The sequence below is a fragment of the Mus caroli genome, unplaced genomic scaffold (assembly GCF_978045245.1).
Source record: "Mus caroli unplaced genomic scaffold, Mus_caroli_1 scaffold_4, whole genome shotgun sequence".
Classification (NCBI taxonomy): domain Eukaryota; kingdom Metazoa; phylum Chordata; class Mammalia; order Rodentia; family Muridae; genus Mus; species Mus caroli.
Window position 1 is genome coordinate 132,970,021 of NW_028227259.1, and position 23,160 is coordinate 132,993,180.

Here is a 23,160-nt window from a genome sequence, read left to right on the forward strand (position 1 = left end):
AACATGATGGGGCAGGGGCTATCATACGCCTCTCACACAGCAGCCATGAACTGTCTATAAAGTCTCAGAAAGGGAGGGGCCTCATGAGCACACCTGTGGCTGGTGCCAACCACTTGCATTCCTTCTGAGTCAGGACTAGACACGTGCCAGGTAGAGGTGGCCATTTGATTATTCCCCACAAGAAACCTTCAGCTCTGCCTCAGATGACCTCCTAGGATTTTGCCATGCTAGGGGCATGATCTGCCTGACTCCCTTGCAGCTAGGATCTCCATACATTTATAGGGGGTGGGGAGGCAGAAGCTAGTTTGTGCCTTTCACAGTTTGAATATGTTCTCCAGTTGGTACTGAGCCCAGCTATCCATGTGCCAGCCTCATTCTAGCTCACCATCCACCTACAAGCATCCGTGTGGGCTGGAGGCCACCTTATAGCCTATCTGACATCTTGCATCTGAGCAGGGCTTCCCATGGGACCCTGTCATTTAACAGACTTCACAGCCTTGGCACCCAGACACCTCCTGGGTACACTAGGCTCAGTAAACAAAGAGAGAGGTGTGGGCCATCCCATCCCGTCCATCTTGTTTCTCATAGCAACAGCCACTGATGTTGTTTGTCAGTCTCTGCAATGCAAGAGCTAGAAGGAAAGATGCAAGAGCTGAGAGGCTGAGGGGAAGAACCCCATTGATGATGACACAGAACAACGAGCATTGCCTAGTTTTATAACAACAACAACAATGATAATAATCATAGCACCAGAAGCACTTCTCCATTTTGATAAGGACCAGGAGAGATTGGAAATTATCTTAATACAGCTACAAAAGGAAGTCTGGCATTCAGCTCTCTTAATTAAAAGAAGTCAACAATTTGGGGTTTTGTTTTTAAGACAGGGTCTTGCAATATAGCCAAGGCTGTTCCGGAAGTAGCTGAAATTTTCTGGCATCAGTCTCTCAAATGCTGGATTACAAGTATGAGTCTTTAATCTGGAGGGAGGGGCTCGAGGATAGCTTAATTGATAGTGTTTGCTAAACCTGAATGAGGAATTAACTTCTGTCTCCAGCATCCATGCAAGAAGCTAGACATGGCAACATACCCCATAATCCCAGCACACCCCTGGGGCCATGGAGACCATCAGATCCCTAGAGTTCATTCATAGCCATCTAGGCTAATCAGCACACCCCAGACCAATGAGATACCTGACTTACAAAAGCAAGGTGGATAGTTCCTGGGGAACACCACCAGAGGTTGACCTCTGCTCTCTACATGCATGTACTCACACCTGCATGTGCATCTTTACCCACACAAACATGCTTCCCCCAACACAGGGAAAATGGGAGTATCCAAGCCACTCTAAGAATGAGCAACCTGGGTTGTCCTCAGTCCTGCTGCAGTAGGTCCTTATACTCTCAGCCACAGGCACCCTCCAGGAACCGTTGGGAGCACCCATCACTTACCTTTGTGGATGGAGGTGGCTAGTCCATTCATGTACTGAGGGAAAGGCTTGCCAGGGGCCAAGGGGACATCCAGCAGGGCCACTGAGCTGCTGCCCAGCAGGTCAATACTCCCAGTGTGTTGCCGGAACTTTTCCAGGTCCCGGGACAACAAGTTAAACTGCTCACTCTGCACACGGCATTTCTCTTCCAGCTCTCGGACCTTGGACTGCACAGCAGAGGCAGAACAGTGATCAACGAAGGGGTAGTCAGTGGTGCAGATGTGCTCGGGGCATGTGTGTCTTTTAAGAGTGTGAGTGTGCGTGCATATGATAGGCTGTGTGCCTGTGTGTGGCAGGGTCTGCTTCCACCTCCACAGAACAGCAGTGTCTAGGAGCCCAGCCTCACAAGGCAGCCTGGCTGTTGGCCACCATGAGGAGCTACATGTGCCAAGAAATCTTGCCATCGCTCAACTCCCAGCCAAGTGTGGATTGTTCCAGGCTCTGTGTGCAGCCTGGGCACTTTGTGGTTGGCATGACTGTTTGGTATTTGGAGCGTATGGCTGAAACAGTTCTGACTTGGGAACAGCCCAGCTACCAACCCATCATGCCATGCCATCTCAGTGGGTGCCCATCCCATGGGCCTGAAGACCCCTGAAGAACACAGCTGGCAGCCACACCAGGGAGTATCTATGTGGTACTGGGTTAGAAACACCACTGTCATTAGCTAACACCACCATGAAGCCTAGGGAAAGACAAGAACCTTTCAGGCAGGCAAACACATGGAAGAAAAGGGTAGCCAGCAAGCTCCCTCCTTGGGCACAGGTGTGGTAGGCTGTTCCTGAGTGCTGTGTGGCTCGTACAGAGGGTTTAATCTGTGTGCTTCCTGCTGCTCTCAGAAGAATTTGATACAAACATAGGTATCTAGCTGGTGCTCAATAGATTCTTGTTTTATTGCAGGCGTGTGGGAATGTAGGGGGGAAATGGCTGAGTCAGTCTGCTACCTGGCTTGATCATGGCTCAGGAGTGGACAGTCTCCATCCTCCTCCTCCCCATCCTCCTCCTCCTCCTCTTGCTCCTCTTTCTTTATCTCTTTTCTTTCTAATCTACATCCTCTCCCTGCTCTTGCAGAATTTCACATCCTTTCTTCTTCCTCCTCCTTTACCTCTTTCCCCTCCTCTTTATCCTCCTCCTCCTCCCCCTCCTCCCCCTCCTCCTCCTCTCCCTCTTCCTTGTTCCATAAGCATTAAGTCTCTCAGCTCTTTCATCCAGAACCGGGTGCTATTTATGTCTGTGATCACGGGTTTCCAAAAATAACCACAACGGATCCCAAGCCTATAATTAATTTCTTCAATTCATTAAAAAAAATCAGCAGGGTTCCTCTTTTTAAAAAGCTGAATGGGGTTGGCTTAAGATAGCAGTCGTCTCAGAGGACGGCAAAGAACCGAACCTCTGGGCTCTGTGGCACAGGTGGGTCCTGGAGAGCATTGGGGAGATCTGTGAGGACAGGTGCGATTCCAAGGGCAGAATCCGTGTGTGGGATGATGACTTCAGGATCTGTGGGCCCTAGCAGCTCCACTCCTACTTAACGCATCCAAGTATCCTACATGAGGATAGGGTCATCAGAGGGAGTGGCATCAAATGTCCCCATGAGGGGAAAGCCATCAGATCATCTGAGTAACCAAACTGGGCCATGAGTACCCACAGAGGCCAGTGGGGTTCCTGGGTATGAGGGTGAGGAGGAGATAGCACCTGTATCCTCTGACACTCCAAAAAGAACCTCTTAAGCATCCTACGCATATAGCCAGACCTAAGGAGGAGAGGCAGGAGGACTCTCTATCCACACCACAAAATCTCAATGCTATGCATTCGGGAACAGGTCAGTGCTCGTCAGGTTGGGGGAGGGTGTGACTATTCAGGGGCAACATGAGTAGGTGTCCTCTGGTGGCAGAAGATGGATTGTAACTATGCAGGTCTGCAACAGCAATGGGACTCTAGAACTATACTATGAGAAGAGAGCCAAGTAGGTGGTGAGGTCCGAGGCCAGCTGGAGCTCGGCTGATTGGCACCATTCAAGCCTCAGGTCCTGGACTTGCTCTGACGGGGCAAAATACTGTGGCTGGGGTACCTGGGAAGGGTGGAGCTTATAAAGTGTCCCTGCTGCTTTTTAAAGCTCTAATGAGTCCAAAATTATTACTGAATAAAAGGGTTGATACAGATGCTAGACAGATAGACAGAAGCTATGCCCTCAGAGATGAATAAGTAGTGTGTCACTCTACCAAAGCTAGGGATGGTCAGGGAGTATTGACTGGGGCTCTGCATTCAGAGAGCATCACCAGCTCAGACATCAGGTCTGGCCTATTCCTCTAGCTCTATGGGTACTCATGGCCCAGTTTGGCCTCTAGAGGGCGCCAGCAGCTAGTCCAGAGGCCCCAGAGACAAGTGGACCTGTTGTATGCTAGCCTTATAGCCATACTTTTTCCTAAGCACAAGGAGTGCAAAAAGATGGTATTGGTTACTGAAATTCAAAGTGTTTAAAGGTGGGGCTGGAGAAATGGCTCAGTGGTTACAACAAACATTGGCTGCTGTTCCAGACAGCCTGGGTTCAGGTCCCAGCACCCACGCAGAAACACACAACTGTTTGTAACTTGAGTTCCAATCAGTCCAGCGCCCTCTTCTGGCCTCTGTGGGCATTGCAGGCACATGGTACACAACCACACAAAACACCTATACAACATAAAATAAAATAATTAAGGTATTTAAACACAGAGTTGGCTCACGTATCTGAGCACTGTCCCATACATGAATGAACAAGGCCCAGGGTAATGACAGCTTGCTGTCCTGGAGACAGTAGCCATGGCTAGGATAATTTTTCTTTTAAATATTTATTTTATGTGAGTACACTGCAGCTATCTTCAGACACACCAGAAGAGGGCATTGGATCCCATCACATATGGTCGTGAGCCACCATGTGGTTGCTGGGAATTGAACTCGGGACCTCTGGAAGAACAGTTAGTGCTCTTAAGCACTGAGCCAGCTCTCCAGCCAAAGGCTACAGTTTTTAATAGTCTTTGTGTCTAGAGACTGTTTAGCAGACCCAGTTGTCTGGGGTATGTTTGACTTGCAGCTTTCCCTCTGGTAAGCACGCAGGGACCTGACGGTGGAGATGCGTCTGTTCAAGAGACCAGGGGCTTCTGGGTAGAACCAAGTGCAGCCAGCAGACCAATGTCCCTGCTGTGTCGGTAATTGTTTGCTTTGTAAGGTGCGCCCACTAGGGGCGCTACAGTGGGCCTGGCTTTGGGGGTGACCCTCAGTGAACTGAAATGGAGTGGAAGGACCTGGTTTTCTAGGTCAGAGGAGACAGAGAATCCAAGTGTTGTGCCAGGCCACCCTGATGAACACTATCTTTCTTCCCAAGCCTTCGGCTGCTCTCTCTGCTTTGAAAAGGCAGGATGCCAACTTGGGCCTCAGGAGTTTCCAGCCATAAAGAGGAAGAGCCCACAGAAGCCTCAAGTCCCCATGTGTCCCTGTTGATCGATCCTCAGGAGGCTATGTGCACATAGCCCCCAGCCTTCCCTGGCTGCAGGCAATGCACGTTTGGGCCACTCGTTGGTTAGCTCTGATAGCTTGTATGCCACCCACTTCCTGGGGCACTCTGAAAGGAACTGTAGCAGCCTGTGCTGCTCCTGGCTACTGCTTCAACACCTTGGTGTTTATCTGGAGCATTGTGGAGTCTCTCTCCGTTGCATGATGGGAACCTTGCCTCTGTGTGTTCCCTCAGCTTCATGGACACACCCACACACTCTTCCCTGATGGGCCAGCCCAAGCCTCTCAGAGAAGCACCACCTGCAGGCGGGGGATGGAGGGGTCTGTGCTGTGACCAGGACCGTGGTGGTGGCAGATGGCAAAGCGTTCTATAATTGGAATAAGTGCAGCAGCTTGCAAATGCAAGCAGAGCATTTAAAAGCCAGAGGCAAATATCCCAAGACGTGACTGCCGGCTTTCCTGCCTCCTCCACAGGCGTTTCTCTGACTTTCCTCCTCCAAGGTGTGGGGCTGCATGCTGGGCTAGTGTCCAAGCTATGGTAGCTTTGAAGGTTAAGGACATTTCTCCAATTAAAGACAATAGGACATGCAGAGATCACCTGCAGAGTTACCTACAAGTACGTGGAGTCTCATTCATCTATCATTGTTGCCATAGAAACAGATCTCCGTGGAAATGACCCCATCCTCAGGGCCCAGACCCCTTGCTCTCACCCTGACACTGCCCACAAACACTGTGGTCTTTCCTATACATCATTCTGGCTATGAGCTATGACATTTCTCAGTGCCAGAGAGGCGATGCCACCATGCACACTTGTCCTTCCTGCCAGGAGCAAATGAGCGAAGGGCCAGCATTCCCTAGAGCTCTCTTGTAACTCAGCAAGACAGCTGACCCCAACCTCACCTACTGTGAGGAGAGGAACACAGCTGTCTGTGTATTGGGGACCCTGCCTCTTCTTGCTCTCAGGGTCCCCGTCTGAATGATGGGAATGATCATTCCTGAACCTAGCATTCTCTCTGGTGTCCTGCATGGCAATCTCCCCACCCCTTCCCCCTGCACCCTCTAGGAATCAGTTATGCAAATATCTACAGAGCTGGTGGGTATGCAAAGGGCTTCAGTGTTAACAGTAAATAGCCTCCAATGCAGCCACACTGCTCATACTTCAGGGCTGTAGGCTGCCTAAAGACGGTCACCCAGGAGACATCTAAGTTGTCTGATACACTCCGAAGATACCCACCCTTAGAGGGAGTTCTGACAACTAGTGTGAGGGACTTGGTCCCTGTCTCTCCAGTGCTAAGGTGGGATCCCGGCTGGGCTGCGGGGGCCTGGGCTTATCAATTATGAAGTCTGACCATGCATTGGTCAAGACTTCAAATGTCCCTCATTCCCATCAACTAGCTTGTCACCACCTCCTACGTGTGGCTCAGCCCCATCCTCGTGGGACCCTGCAAGGCTGCGTAAGGCAGAGGTCCATCTGTGCTCTTCCTGGGCCTGGGGATCGAGATTTGTGACAAGCTCCCAGAGATGCCATGATGATCAGTCTAGCATTGAAAGCCCCTAATCTGGCAGGTCCCTCTCTGACTTCAGTACCAGTGTCTGGTCTGAGCCAGGGGCCACACTGGGGGACAATTGGAAAGAAAGCAGAGTGGCTCTTCCCTATGGAAGGAGCTTGCTGTTGGCTCGGGATGGATAGGAGGAGCCAGAATGAATTCTGATGACCCATAATGGAATTCTAGGCATACTGCCAGTCCCTCCCAACCACAAACCAACCCCAAGGAATATCAGTCCCAGCCTCTCGCCCATGGTCATCTGAATTCATACCACTGGCCAGCGGCAGGGAGATGTGTGCACAGGGTCAGCTCAGCACTCCAAGAAAGTGTTTTTGTATTCCTATGCCCACTCCTCTGCTGGCACCAGGCTGCGGAGTCCTGGTTCACACCCACACCAGGTCCCTGTGCAGTTAGACCCTCAAGGTGCTCCATAGAAGGGAGAGAGGAGGAGGATGAGCAGACCCAGGGCTCAGAGCTGCCCGCCTAGGGAAAGTACCACAAGCACATGTGTGAGAGGACAAGCCACGCTGAATACCTGCATGCAGTCCAGGGTGTTCTGGGTGGCGAGCCAGACGAGACAATTACAGAGAGATGGTGTGAATGAAGTAGACAGTGCTCAGGACAGCCCATGGCCAAATGGCCCGCCCCAGCTTCTGAACAAAGGCATGTTGTGTCATAGATGTTAGCAAGCATAAGCTCAAAACACAGGCTACCGGCTGCAGTGATAACTCAGCAGGAGACGGGAGGGACACAGGCGACCAAGTCTGTATGTTTCAGGGCAGCTAAAGAAAGGGATTCTTTCCAGTCCGGGGAGGTGAGACTAAACTGTTCCCCAGGAAGATAGATGTCCATCTGGAGGTAGCCCGTTCCATTCTCCCAAGACCTGCGTCTTTCTGGCATCTGACACACATGTCCCTCTTGATCTAACTAATGGGAACTCTCCAACGATCAAGATCAACTCATTGGATAGTGACCACAGAACCTTTCCTGGGGGAGCTATAGATTCCAAGGGGTGACATAAGATGTGCACACACTCTGTTTTCAGCAGCAGCAGCAGCTCCTCCCCTGGGGAAAGGGTCATCTTGTAATTCCATGGAAATCCTACCTTCCCTGGCAGCAGGTAGCCTGGGGAGCTACACAGTCTGTCCAATTCACCACTGCCTGCCTCACAGCGTGAGCGCTGGCTAACTACTCACTCTGCATGAGGAATGACTGGCAAGGACCCCCAAGGACATCGAGTTCTCAGCATCCCTCTACCTACCTACCATTCTCTAAGAAGACCCATCCAGGACCAAAGTCACAGACCAGGAGCGGGCACTCTGTGTGCCACCCCAGATGATGGGACCTGGTGGCTGTTTTGTTTCCAGATCCTCGGGACCCTTCAGGAAGATCTACATGTGGCTCAGGTGGCCACTTCCACAGGGACAAAGATCCCACCAGTGCTGGTACAGCATTAACCACTTTGGCTCCTAGACCAGTGGTTCCCAACCTGAGGGACGTGACCCCTTTGGGGGTCATATATCAGATACCCTGCATATGAGAAATTTACATTATGATTTATAATAGGAGAAAAATTACGGTTATGAAATAGCAACAAAAACAATTGTATGATTGCAGGGGCTGGGGGGGGGGGCAGTGCTCGCCACAACGTGAAGAACTGCATTAAAGGGTTCCAGCATTTAGGAAGGTTGGGAACTGCTGCATGAGACCTTCCCCCTTCTCCGATCCTGCAAATGTCTCCCCAGCAGGAGCGCAAAGCTTCGGGACTGTCCCCCTATGCCACCCCTCAGAGGATGGTATCCCTAGGAACAACCCAACATTGAGTGTAGGAAAAGCACCCCCTTGTGGCTCGATGAGAACAGCTAGCCAAAGCCCACCTCTGACCCAGGCTGTGAGGTTGAGGCTGTGTGCTGTCTCCTCAGTGGTAAGGACAGAAGTGGTAACAGTGCCTAGGAGACAGCTTGCTTGCAAGGATAATATGAGTGGTGGCGTGCTGGGGCCACATCCAGTTTCTGACAAGCGGCAGGGATCATTTACTTTCTGCTGACCATAGAGTCCTCCTAGCCCCACCCACCCGCCCACCTGTGCTCACCTCTAACAGCTGCACAGCACCTTCATGCTCTTTCTTAGCTTCAACCTGAGCCTGGTGGTGGTGGAGAAAGAAAAGAAAGCATTTAGGCAGGGGAAGAGGAACTCCGGGCCAGAATCTGCAAGACCAGAATGTGCCACGTGGTCCTGATTTCCCAGGAGAGGGTAAACGCTGCAGGTCTTCCTCTGAGCTGCACCAGGTGGCGACGATGGATTCGGTTGAATCTGATGATCTGCGGGGAGTCAGGCAGAGAAAGATGGGACTCTTACATAGTAATGGTGCCCAGGAGAGAGCATGCCTGTGAGGACAGCTTGCATGGGCTGGGGTAGCATCTCATTGGGCAGCTAAGCATGAGGCTTACAGCTCTGCCCCTGCAGCTGAGAAGGGACCCTGTGTGTTCCGACCAACCAGAGCAGCCGGGCTCTCCATGCTAAGCCTGAAGAGCACTCTCTTCTAGTCCATCCTCCTGTCTGGGAGATGTGGCACCACCCTACATAAGTTTCAAGTCCTCCTTGGGTCACCCTGGCCTGCAGGAGGTGCCCTGGTGTGAGGGGTCTTACACCTCCAGCCCACAGCAGGGGCCTGCCCCCTTTCCCCATGATTAAAGTCACACCGCAAGAAGACATGTTACTAGCTTTACTGAGGAAATTCCGCATGAAGCTGCCCCTGCCTGGCAAAGGACAATTCATACAAAAAATTAAAACACAATCACATTTGTCCCCACTCCTTCTGAGACCCTGGCATAGTGACAGTCCATGTTATACTTGTCTTAATGGCCCCCTCACCAAAGAGCAGTGCCTGGAGTTTTTTTGGTTTTTTTTTGTTTGTTTGTTTGTTTTTTTACTACTGAAGAGATAAATACAATCTCAGACTCTCTCTCCCATTAGTTTATCTAATGATCACAGAGCCCAATCCCAGCTGGGAGCCTGTGCTGGGAGACCCTGGGGGAATAGGAGGCCTCTTTCCTTTTGGACTTGAGAGGAGAAGTTGGTGCAACTGCAGCCATCTTACCACCATGAGGGGAAAGGCTACAGAAAACCAAAGGCCAAGCTGGCCCAGGGGAAGGCAGAGAGAAACAAAGCATGGTGGTATCTGGGAATTCAGCTGTGCCTGTAGTGTCTGGTTAAGGTCCTGGTCCTAAGCACATCCAAAGTCCTACTGCAGTAATAATCTAGGCAGACAAACTTTCCCACTGGGTTTTCTGTTTGGAGAAACCAAGATAAATGCCATCACTCACTGGTAAGAATATGATGCTCCCTACCAAAGATGGATGAACTAAGGCTCAGGGTATCTGAGGTTACAGCAAAAAGACAGCACAGGCTCCTGCCTCTCCAGGCTGGGTGTCTGACCAAGCTGGGCCCATTAGTGGCTCCAAGTATTCTTTAGTTTCATTTTCTCTTGTTTTTTTGAGACTAGGTTTGTGTAGCCCAAGCTGGCCTCGAACTCACCACATAGCCAAAGGCAAAATTGCAATTTTCCTCCTTCTTTCTCCCACGTATTGGGGAGATGGGCACGTGCTGTCACAGCACATGTATGCCATGATGAAAGTTGACCCCAGGCCCTTGCACATGCCAGGCCAATGTAATAACTGAGCCACACCCCCAGGGCCCCATTCTTCAGCTCGTGAAAGGGTTTACTTCCTGGCACTCTAGTCTCCTGCCTCGTCACCTGCTCTAATTAGGAAGCCATGTGCCCAGCTGGGCTCATATCGGGGTTTCCATTTCCAGAGAGTGAGTATCAGCCTGGACTTTGCACTGTGGAGGGTGAGAACTTGCATATTACCTCATCTCTGCCACTGTGAGATTGTGTGTGGGCTGGGCTGAGGCTCCATGGCCCAGACTCAAAGGAGAATAAGCCCAAGATTTCCAAAAAGCTCATTCACCATGCATCTCATTCTCACAGATTCCCAATGAGGGTCTAAGAGCCAGGCGAGCCGCTAGCACCCGGCCTGCTAATCACACAGTTATTGAATTCAGCTCCCGCATTGACACTTGAGATTATTCCTTTCAAAACAAAACAGCAACAATAACAGAAGAAATAACAAAATGGGGCATGGGGTGGGGAAGAAATCAGCCAGGGAACGGAGAGATTTTATAAATATCTCTGTCATCGAGTCAAAGACAGTTTTCAACCGCCAGGATTCAATCAACAAAGCACACAGGCAGGCTGGGGAGGCCGGACCAACTTGGCAGCAACGGCTCCATCTCTGCCTCTGGATGCCGCTCAGGAGTTCATTTTCATGGGCAACTTCCAAGCTGGGCCATTTGGGCGATTGGAATAGATTGTTAAATTTAACACTCCACGTTGGCAGTTCCAGAGTCTCAAAAAAATAAAATAAAATAAAATCTCAGCAGTAGCTCAAGGGAGGCTCATTTTGGGGCCACTGCCAACACTGGGGGCGGGGGAGGGAGTGTGACCTTCGTGGGAGACAGGATGCCTTGCAGATGGAGAAGCTCAGAGGAAGAGTTACGGCTCCCAAGGAAGCCCACAGTGCTCCCCAGAACAGAACAGAAAGGACCTATCACCTGCAGGGGCAGTTGTCAGGAAGGGAGGAACAGGCCACAGATGCAATGACAGATTCAAGACAGACATGCATACAGGAGGGATAAACGACACGGGCACAGGTCACTTGCTTTAGAAGCCATCCTGTGCCAGGACGATAAGCGTGGGCTGGAGCTAAGCAGAGTCTTGGGGTTTTTTTGTTTTTGTTTCTGTTTTTGTTTTTTCCTGCTATTGAGATTAGTTTAAACGAGACTCTAGTAACTATTGGAGATGCAGGGCCTCAGACAGAAGCCCTGAGTGTGACACTCATCAGGGCTGAGATGTTGACAGGCACGTGTCCACATCCCGGGGCATGTCTAGGGAAACAGAGGAGCGTTGCCAAAGCTCCAGGCGCTTCTCAGTGACAGAGCACTTGCCTAGCGTGTACAAGGTTCTGGCTTTCCATGCCCAGTAGCACAAACAGTAGCAGGGCCCCTGCACTCCTGAGTCTATGTGTAGTGTTGGTCCGTGTGTATCCCACCTCTCCCTACATAAAGCAACAAAAGCCTAGACTTCCATGGCAAGGGCAGAAATCAGCAAAGAATGTGCCAACCAGCACATTCCCCAGAAACAGACCCAGGATTGAAAGCTGGGACTCTAAAGTGGGAGGCCAAACCTTTGCATATACTGTAGATAGTAAGGACGAGGGCACAGGTGGCCTGAGACACTGAAAATTTGCAGCCATGAACGTGGTATTCTGAAAGGGTCACAGAAAGGCTCTGGAGAGCCTAGTCTCCGTGTGATTACACTCACATCATAGGACCTTTAGCCCATTCGCAACCTCAGGCTCCTTGGTCGTGGCTATAAAGAGGAGGACTCTATGTCCCAGGTCCCAGGAGGGCTGGCTGCTATGGTCATAATTTACTCAGCAAATGATACAGGGATAGGAGTGCGTAGTGAGAACTCACCATCTCTATCTCTTGGAGGCGCTGTGATAAAGGCTGAGTGAGGGACAGTGTCTTACCTGTTCTCCGTGCCAACCTAGCTCCCCAGCTCTGGGGTTCACCCAGTGATGAACTTCTGCTACAAGATGACCTGTCCCGGGAACCTGAATGTTCGTCCAACAAATGGGCCAACATATCCTGATACTATCTACTGTGGACCTGTGTCCCATGCTGGTGCCAAGAGGGTACTTTGGTTGGGAGCAAACTCGTATACCATGACAGGTATGCAAAATGGCCTGGGGGGACCCTTGTAAACCCGTGAGAGGTTTTGAGTCCCTTCTAGGTGATGGTCATTGTTGGGGCTGATGTGTTTTGCTGTGTACTTCTTCATTTACCTTCATCCTAGGATGGCAGTGTCAGGGGCTCCCCAGACACAGTAGCTCCTTTTCTGAGCTGGCTCTGTGTTTATAGAGCCAGCAGCACTGTGAGGGAGGCAGCCATCAGCACGGGCAGGGGTCAGACTGTGTCATCCAGAGAGGACCAAGTGCAAGAGAACTATGAACTTGGGAAGAGTTCATGGTCTCCTTCCACTCCACTTCCACCACCCTCCCTAATGCCATTGTTGTTGTTGTTGTAACAGCCATCATTTCTAAGAAACTATACAATCGGCAGTTGATTTTATCCAGTTTCACTTCCTATGTCCCCAGAGATAAGGAAGCACCCATATGTCCAAACTAAAGACCATGATAAAGGCACAAAAAAAAAATCAAGGAGATTGGAGAGAGAGAGAGAATGAGAGAGAGGGAGAGAGGGAGGAAGGGAGGGAGGAAGGGAGGGAGGGAGGGAGAGAGAGAGAGAGAGAAAGAGAGAGGGAGAAGGAGAGGGAGAGGGAGAGGGAGAGGGAGAGGGAGAGGGAGAGGGAGAGGGAGAGGGAGAGGGAGAGGGAGAGGGAGAGGGAGAGGGAGGGAGAGATAGAGAGAGAGAGAGAGAGAGAGAAGCAAAGAGGTGGGGCTGGTTCCTTCTCAAATCTGATAAGATACTCAGTCCGTGTGACCCCAGGCTCCCAGGGAGCCTTCTGTGGAGGAGTCATATCCTGTCGCCCTTATGAGACATTATTTGTATCTCTGCTGGCTTGTTATCTGTCTCAGATGGACCCGGCCTGCAGATATGACTTCCAAATTGCAATGAATAGATGAGAGGCTCCTGTTCCTCCCAGCCCCGGGGAGGAAGATAAGAATAATATCCTGGCAAAATATTGTTTCTCAGGTATGCTGGCCAATTTGTTGTGACAGGCGGTAGGGTTGTGACAGTCCCCATGAACAGTGGCTTAATGAAATCTCTACCTAATACCAAGACTCCTTTATTAACTAGAAAAGGGGCTTCAAAGGTCAGCTACCTGTTGCCTCTGGCTGATAGACTCTGATTTGGAAAAACAGACAGATTTTTATCTGCACCTAGGCTGGTTGAACAACTGAGTGTCCCTATTCCCTGTGAGATCAAAGATTCATGACAACCATTGGATGGTTGGCATGGAGCCGTGCAGAGAGTTCAGGAGTCACCCACTCACTACCCATCCTGGCCAGTACTGAGTCAGGGCTCAGACACCCACAGCCCATGCCTACAGCCTAGCCTCTAGTCCCATAGATGCTCAGGTGTAGGTGCTGTCGTACCTCTGGTGCCCCGGTGGGTAAGCTCTGCTCACAAGGGTTAACTGCCCTGCTAAGAGAACAAGTGAGGCCAGGAGGTGGGGATGCTAGGCTTCAGACAAGAGAGGAGAGAGATGAGAGCAAGTCAGTCTCTGGTCTCCATATTCTAATTCTTTTGGGGCTTCTTCCTCCCAGCCCTGGTTCTTGCCAACAGGACCTTTCTACCCGGGAAAGAGACAGGACAGCAAAGCACACATGGACTGAGGTAGGGATGGGCTTCCTCAGCCCCACCCTTCACAGTGTGTGTGGTGGAAGGTCTACCCCGAGTCATCTGGTCCTGCTTCCTGATACCTCTCCTGTTCTCTCTTGTTCTATTGGCATCTCTGTCTGTCCGTCTGTCTACCTGTCTGTCCGTCTGTCTGTCATATCTATCTATCTATCTATCTATCTATCTATCTATCTATCTACCTACCTAATAATGAAATCTCGCCATAAATACAATGAGGTTTATCACTATTAACACATGTTAAAGAAAACATCCAAAAGCAGCTATTCCCTGATGCCCTAACAGGCCATGACAAGAAGGTGCCAAACTGACCCAGCCCCAGCCTGGGTTCCCATCACCTTTGCCTTTCCCTGGGACAAGATTTCATCCCAGGCTGGGGTGAAATCAGGGAAGCAGGGAAGCAGCCTGCTTCCCCAAAGCTGGAGTGAGACACACCCCTGGCAGGAACTGCTCTGACAGGCTTTTCCTGACTGAGCCCAGCATCCGATGGGACTGGTTTACAAGGTCTCTGTGTTACAAGACAGTGCCCTGGAGTAGGCCTAAGGGAAACCAGGGCCCACAGTAGAATAAAGGCCACAAAGGAGCTTTGCAGACCTCAAAACTCAAACTGGTACACAGTTAGAACCACCTCCCCAGGCCCAGCAAGCATGCACACGCACACGTGCATATACACAGACACACACACACACACACAAAACTTCACCCTCCCAGGCCCAGCACATACACACACCCCACCCTCTCAGCAAGCACACAGGTACACAGACACATACACACACACACACATACACACACACACATACACACACACAAAGACACACACACTTGCACTCCTGGGCTCACCTGCTGCAGTAGCTGGATCTCCTGCTGCTTGGCATTGAGGATGGCCAGGGCTTGCTCATGCTCCAACTCCAGCTGTTGCCGCCGCTCAGCAGCCTCTCGCATATGCTGTAGGGACAGGGGGGCCCCTGAGCACCTGCTGCCCACCACCACCGTGCATTGCAGTACCGTACAGCAGGCTTTCTCTGTGTCCCCTCCCCGCCCCCACCCCCAGGAGCGGCACGATACACCCGCCTCCTCTCTAGGGCTTCTTCACTGGGAGAGGAAGAGAGATTGGGAAACCCTGGTTCCCAGGCACCCTCCCCTGCTTTGGCTGTCTATATTCACAGCACAGGAGATCTGGCAGAGATGCGGCTCAGGCAGAGGGAACCTCCTCTTCCCCCAGCGTGGCGTGGGAAGGCGTTCACTCCTCTCCTTCTGCTTTAGCTCAGGTATTTTGCAAACACCAGCAGACAAGGCTCAAATCTGTTCCTGCCCAACCTGCCCTGCTTCCATCTTCTTACCTGCAACAAAATCGCATGACCCTCCAGTAACACTGGAGGTGAATGCCATAATGGTCCCCTTTATGATCACAGGGAAACTGAGGCACAGCCTCACACAACAGGTAAAGTGCACATCTATCCAGGATGGATGCCAGAGTCCACAGAGCCCCCAGAGTCCCACGTTTTCACCCTCGCCGTCAGCTCCATCCTTCAAGGATGAAAGCAGAAATGGTAGCGTCTCATTGGCCTGGAGACCACCCATTCATCTTCATTGGAAAGACAAGGTTCAAGCCCTCAGAAGCTCAGGGGGCTGATGCTCACTGCGAACCTCTGATCGCTGTCAGCCCTTTCCAGAAACCCAGTCAATGAGGAACAACCTCATGTGTGAGGGGCTTCCCAGCACAGAGATGGCTGGGCACAAAACATTCGCATTTAATTTTTCCGTCTTTATTTTTTTATATTATATTATTATATTACTTTCTAAAAGTCTGAAGTGTGTGTGTGTGTGTGTGTGTGTGTGTAGCATATGTCTGTCTGTCTACATGTGTATGCGGCTGCACATACCTTGCATGTACTCTAAGAGGGCAGACGCTGACACTTGGTGTCTCTCTATAACTCTCCACCTTATTTTTGAGACAGGCTTGCTCATCAATTTGGGACTCGCTGATTGGCTTCTGCTCCCTACCCTCAGTGCTGAGAGCACAGGCTAGGCCTAGCATTTTTATTGGTGCTCGGGATCTCAACCCAGATCCTCACACTTCAACTGAAAGTATATCCACCAAGCCATCACCCAACCCCTTAAAGGCTGACCCTTTTCCCTCTAAGTGCAGGTTCCTTCCGAAGCAGGAAGGTCTCAACACACACCACCCAGGTACCAGAAGCAGAAGCGCATCCAGTGGCCCCATCAACGTGGCTTTTCCACCTGCAGTCAACCCTGCAGACCTGTGGCCCTCCTTCTTGGCATCTTTCTGAGGGTCGTGAATATACTTGCTATGATGAAGGGATAGGTACCCTGACACCTAGGACAGAGATCGAGAGCCAGCATGATCGCTTTCCTCTTTTGCTTGAACTGGTCGATGACTTGTTATTATTTGTTTATTTTCATTTATTTTTATTTTATGTTCATTGGTGTTTTGCCTGCATGTGAGTCTGTGGGAGGCTGTCAGAAGCCCTGGAACTAGAGTTAGATAGGTGTGAGATGCCACACGGGTGCTGGGAATTGAACCTTGGTCCTCTGGAAGAGTAGCCAGTGCCTTTAACTGCTGTGCCACCTCTCTAGCCCCCTGTAATTTATTTTTAATCTAGCAGTTTCACTGAGTCTTGGGTTTTTGCCGTTACTTTGTTTTGCTATCTTTACTTAATTGGTTTTGGAATGATCTGCTGATTGGTGACAGGGTCCCCACAGGTAGCCAGGTTGGTCATGAATTTGTCATCCTCCTGCCTCAGCTTCGAAAGGACTCATTTAACACACATGTGGCATCGTGACAGTTTGGTGTCAGGCCTCTAGCCCAGGCTGGCCTGGAACTATGTAGTTGAGGATGACCTTAAATTTCTGATCTTCCTGCTTCCAACTCCCGAGGGCTAGGATGCAGATACAAACTGTCACACCTGGTTTGGGCATTACTGGCAGCTGAATCCAGGGCCCATGCAACATAGCATGTACCCTACCGACTAAACCACACACACCCCATCCCCTGGTGTCAGGGTTTTAAAGGATTTCAGTTAAATCATGAAATAAGAGGCTGGTCTCTCGGGGAAAGGTAAGTGACTGTTCCCTGAGCATCGCCACCTTTTGGCACCAAAAGATCCATTCTCCTCAGAAACACTGAGGAGCCTGTTTACCATAGTGGTGAAGGATCCGTATTCTACTGCATTCATGATCCATGCTCTACCTCTGAATTCTACCCTCAGCTCCTCACTGGGGATTCTAGGCAGGGGCTCTACCACTGAGCCACGCCCTCAGATCCTCACTGGGGGATTCTAGGCAGGGGCTCTACCACTAAGCCATGCCCCCAGCCCCTCACTGGGGGATTCTAGGCAGGGGCTCTACCACTGAGCCACACTGGCAGCCTCCTGCCCCTTACTAGGGATTCTGGGCAAGTTCTCTACCATTAAATTCCTTCCTAGTAAGTTCTAGACACACACTCCACTGCTAAGCCAAGCCTTCAGCCTGGGCTGAGTCTCTCTTTTCAATGTACAAAATGGGTTAAGCTGGTTGTTTGTCAGCCTGGAAAAGTGAAGTCTGCCCTGGGTGCAGTTTTAAGGTACCATGACCTCTGTGTCCCCTCTACTGTCTCCAGAAGTCACTCCTAGGGAACTCCAGAGCTGTAATTATCCTGCACCTCCGCAGACAAAAGTGATGGTTTCACTGTTGCTATGGAAATGCTCCCAGGAACTCAGGATGCTGGGAAAACAGAGCTCCCCAAGATATGAACAGAACTCCATAAGGCAGTTACTATAACCTCTTCACACTGGGGCTGGGCTGGGTCATTTCATCTGGCTGAAGACAGGGTAAGACAGTGGAGGCACCCTGGGGGGGTTTCTCAGAACCTTAGGGATACCCAAATCCTAGCTTCTCATGTCCCTTACAACCAAAGCATGGTGTTGACACACACCTCCTCCTCCTCCTCCTCCCACCATGTCTAGATGACACAGTGTACCTGATGCTGTGTAAATTGTCACCCTGTGTTGAGGGACCAACAAGAAGGAATAAAGCTGCACTCTTTGGTACAGGGGCATGCTTTTAAGACATCTCCATCCATATCAACTGAATCCTTGGACAGGAGACCCACAGGTAGTATGCGGTCTAGATCTTTGCTGCCTACTCTAGTGCTGAGTCCTGGTCTGACTCCCTGAGCAGGAAACGGGACAGGTATGTTTACACGGATTCTTTATGTCTGTCGACCTTTATATGTTAGGCTGGTCCTGCCTTATTGTGGTTGCCAATTTGGAGAATTATTTTGAAGGGGGGGGGAAGGGTTAAGACAGAATTTTTCTCTATGTATCCCTGGCTATCCTGGAACTCACTCTATAGGCCAGGCTGGCCTCGAACTCCTACCCGCCTCTGCCTCCAAAGTGCTGGGATTAAAAGTGTGCACCACTTCTGCCCAGTCAGGCCTGGAGATTTCTAACCATCTGCATTGCAGCCTTTACTTCCCCTGCACTTCAGTGTGATCATACTGACCAACAGCATGAAGCACCGTGCACTCTTAGGACACGTGGTATGGCAGTTCCCCCATTCCACACTAGCAGAGATCCTGGATGGATCCATTAGAGTTCTTGGGGCTCCTAGGGAGCTTTGGGATCCCCTTATATTAGTCACCAGCTCCTAATAGAACACTTAAGGGTGGGAGGGGTTAGCCTGGATCATGGTTTCAAAGACACAGACTGACTTGAAGGAGAAGGCAAGGGAGGAGGTGACTCTATCCATAGTGAGGGGAGCAGAGACTGGGACCAGAAGTGGGTGGGGTGACCCTGTAACCTTCAGAGTCCCCACCTCCACCCCCACTGTGGCATACCTCCACCAATCAGTGGGACTTAACAGTCCTATAGCTTCCCAAAACAGCACCACCATCTGGCAATCAGCTGTTTAAGCAGATGATTCTGTGAGGGACGGTTCACATTCAAACCATGGTATCCCCAAACACCAACCAGTGAGGTGACCAGGGGCTCTGCCACTAGCCCCACAAATGACCATGGTGCCCTTGGTAAAATGATGACAGGAAGTGAGACACAGGCTGGACCAGCCACATGCCAGCATTTTTATCAATGCTGGTGCTTCCGTGGTTGCTACTCCCCAGCAGGCTCAGAGAAGCCAAGTTCATTACTGATCACCACACAGTTAAAACACAGCAGAACCTGGACACCATCTGAGAATGTCAAGGCGCAGAGCCTATGTGTCCCCAACCACCACCATGGCCATCTCCAGGCTCCAAGAGGGGCATGTGGGCATCCTCCCACGCCATGGACCCAGTGCACGGCCGCCTTGCAGCTGTTTAATTGAGCTATTATCCCAGCTAATCTCTGTGCTTCTGTTTATTTTGGAAGTGGGCACTGCTAAATGCAGCCCGGGCCCTCTTTATTTAGTTCGGGCAAGGAAGTGATTACTGAAAGGAGGAGACCAAGCTCCTCACGAGGATGCAGGAGACGTATTAGCCAAACGCAGACACTGCTCCAGATGAGGGGTTGCAGGCTTTGGGTCCTCAGAGGTTGCCAGGCAAGCAGATGCACAGGCTTCTCAATAGAAGGCGCAAAACTGATGCAGGCCCTAGTACCAGGTGGAGGTAAGTCGCTTTTGCCTCCCCCAGGCAGCGTGTTGGCAGAGAGGTACAAGGGGACTGGGGGTTGGGGGTGGCAGGGGTGTTATGGTTCTGGCAGTAAAGGACTTGAGTTCAAACCCTGGAACCCACATAAAAAGCCAACTACAGTGGTGTTTGCCTATAATCTCAGCAGTAGGGACGTACAGGCAGAAAGATGCTTAAGGCTTGCTGGCCAGCCTAATCAGAGAGCTCTGGGTCAGTTAAAAACCCTGTCTCAAACAAAAAGTGAATTCCCGATTGTTCAGGGTTCTCTGGAGGAAAGGAACATATAAAATGAATCTGTGTATATATAGAAAGGGGGTTCATTAGAGGGGCTACAGGCTGTGGTCCAGCTAGTCCAACAATGGCGGTCTACCAACAGAAGGTCCAAGAATCCAGGAGTTGTTAAAGCCCATAAGGCTGATGCCCAGCTGGTCTTCAGTATACACCAGCATACCAAAGAAGAAGGCTCTAATGCAAGTGAAGGAATGGACTTGCCAGTGAGAGCCAGACCAAGCAGGCAAAGAGAGCTAGCACGGCCTTTATATAGGCTGCCAGCAGAAGGTGTGGTCCAGACTAAAGGCGTCTTTCCACCTCAAAAAAATTCCAGATGAAAAGTGGGTCTTCCCACTTCAGATGATCTAATTAAGAAAAAAATCATTCATGGATATACCCATTCATGGATGTACCATACATGGATGTACTGGGTTTTAGTTAGTTTCCACAGGTAGTTGAGTTGACAACCAAGAATAGTCATCACAGAACCTGAAATGAGACACCCAAGATTGCCCTCTGGCCTCTACACATGCATGTGTGCATACATATGCACACACACACACACACACACACACACAGAGAGAGAGAGAGAGAGTGAGTGTGTGTGAGAGAGAGAGAGAGATGAGGTAGAAAAATACATCTTCAAAGGACAATAAATGGAGACTTTTTAAACAGCTAGGAGAAGAACCTGGCTAGCAGATATCCTTGCTTCAGTGTCCACCTATCCAGCCAGCCCATGTCCCCCTGGGTACTGTCTCACATCTGCCTCCGTGCTCACAGGACCTCCAGGAAGAATAGACTCCATGCACGCTCCTACTGAGAACATTCACACACCCATCATCTCTGTGCCTGTATCCCTCACTTCAAATCCACCTGCCAACGTGACAGCAGCAGTCCTTCTATGCTGTGCCCATCTCTGTCCCCTCAGACAAAATTCCTCAGCAGCAGTGATGAGTCTGAGGATGGCAGGTACCAGGCTCCCAGTCCTTGGACATCTCTATCTGTGGGGCTCCTCACTGCTCCCATGGGTCCATAACAATGGGAATGGCTAGTCCTCTGCGTCTGTTCTTCCTAGGGGAGTAGACCTGCTTCCCTGCCCTCATTGGCACTTATACACTCCCCTTCCAGAAGAATCTTCTCCCTCTATTTATTGCCAGCATTTACTTCTGACCCCTAGAAGTCCAACACAAAACATAGCCTCAGCTTGTCCCAGAGACAAATGTCGATGTCTCTATCAGAGATGTTGGAAGACATCAGCAGATTCCAGCATCAAGCCACCAGCTCCTCTAGATAAGGCACTGGGAGCCATTCCTGGTCTCCTGTCTTCATTCAGTACCATCCATACAGTTTTCCTCTACACAAACTGGTGTCTACATTTGCCCCGGCCTCTCCCTCCCAGGTCATGATCAGTTATCTTCTTGTCTCAGGCCTGGCCCCTTCTTCCAATGTCCCTGAAAGACAGCTACCAGGCAAACCATCTCCTCCCCGCCCACCCCCCAGCCCACTGCAGGAACCCCCCCTCCTCCACCCACTGTAAAAGGCACAGCAGCCACCACCTAGCTTTGGAAAACTTTAAACTGTATCACAGCTGGTAGGCAACTCGGGGGCCCAGCCTTGCTTCTGGCCTGAGCTCCTCTCTTGCCCCGCTCAACACCAAGCTTAGCCTCTGTAACATCTACTTCTGTATCAGCACTACCCCTGTCTTAGTTAGGGTTTTACTGTTGGGAACAGACACCATGACCAAGGCAACTCTTATAAGGACAACATATTTAACTGAGACCGGCTTACAGGTTCAGAGGTTCAGTCTATTATCATCAAGATGGGAGCAGGGCAGAGTCCAGGCAGGCATGGTACAGGAGGAACTAAGAGTTCTACATCTTCATCTGAAGGCTGCAAAAAGACTGGCTTCCAGGCAGCTAGGACAAGGGTCTTAAAGCCCACGTCCACAGGGACACACCTACTCCAACAAAGCCACACCTACTCTAACAAGGCCACACCTCCAAATAGTGCCATTCCCTGAGCCCAGCATATTCAAACCACTGCAACCCCAATGCCAAATCTCAGTCCATACCATATCTATAGCCCCACAGAGTTCTCTGCTGTGTCTACGTGGCTGTCCATCTAGTTGTCTTGATTTGATATCATTTCTCCTCCACTGACCTGTGACACCACACAATGGGATTGGCAAGTCTGGCTTCTGTGACTGGGCAAGATGAATGACTGTGCAGTCAGGGCTGCTCCTCCAGCCCACAGCCCTGGTCTCTCCTCTCCATATGAACAGCTTCTGCCAGCACTCTTCAACACTATATCTGTTATGAGGACACCAGGGAAGTTGAAGGACCCTGTGTCCCTAATCACTCTAGGTGCCCCCATGTGTGTGTGTGCATGTGCTAAGAAATTTAACCAGTGGTCACAGGTGGAGAATCCACAACAGGCTTGACTATGGGGGATTAGTGTTGATTGGGGCCTCAAGACCAAACTGCTGTGACCAGGTCCACACTAACTCGACTGGAGGACTCCTACTGCTGGAGGAGGCAACCTCACATATCACACTCTCAGGGAAAATGGCTTCCCAGAACAATGAGTGTCAAATGATACAGTGACAAGAAGCTTCAGTCAAATATAGGAGTGGGGGGGGCACACAAAGATAGTTCTGTGGGTGAACTTCTAGCCACCCAAGCATGGAGAACGGAGTTCAGATCCCCAGGGCCCACAGAAACAGCTGGCTGTGGTCATGCACATCTGTAACTGCAGCACTAGAGAAGCAGAGGCAAGGGGTCCCTCCTCCAAACTCACTAGCCAGCAAGTCTAATGAAGGCAAGTGAGCGTTAGCTTCAACAAGAGACCTTACCTCAAAAAAGGTAAAACGAAGCTTTGGGAAGATGGTCCTGCAGGTAGAGGCACTTGCATGAGGGCCTGAGGGCCTGAATTCAATCCTTGGTTCCCACAAGGTGAGGGAAACTGACTCTCAAATGTTGTCCTCTGATCTCAAGCATAGACTGCGGTACACATGTCCCTGCGCATGTGCCCTCGTGTGCATGTACATACACACACGTGTGCACGCACAGAGAGAGAGAGAGAGAGAGAGAGAGAGAGAGAGAGAGAGAGAGAGAGAGAGAGAAGATGAGAGGAGAGGAGAGGAGGGAAGGGGAGGGGAGGGGAGGGGAGGGGAGGGGAGAGGAGGGGAGGGGAGAGGAGGGGAGGAGAAAAGAGAAGAGAAGAGAAGAGAAGAGAAGAGAAGAGAAGAGAAGAGAAGAGAAGAGAAGAGAAGAGAAGAGAAGAGAAGAGAAGAGAAGAGGAAAGAG

The 23,160-nt window shown here is 50.7% G+C and overlaps 1 protein-coding gene across 8 annotated transcripts in view; it reads right to left on the bottom strand.

The window, feature by feature from the left end:
• The window catches only part of Rimbp2 (RIMS binding protein 2), a 192,179-nt gene that overhangs the window by 47,459 nt on the left and 121,560 nt on the right, over nt 1–23,160 (bottom strand). For all 8 annotated transcript variants that reach the window (XM_029478015.2, XM_029478008.2, XM_085837207.1 and 5 more), the window contains 3 exons: nt 14,803–14,907; nt 8,609–8,659; nt 1,449–1,653 (listed from right to left, as the gene is read on the bottom strand). In XM_029478015.2, coding sequence (XP_029333875.1) covers nt 1,449–1,653; nt 8,609–8,659; nt 14,803–14,904 — 358 coding nt within the window. In that variant the 5' untranslated portion in view covers nt 14,905–14,907. The remainder of the gene's footprint in view (nt 1–1,448; nt 1,654–8,608; nt 8,660–14,802; nt 14,908–23,160) is intronic.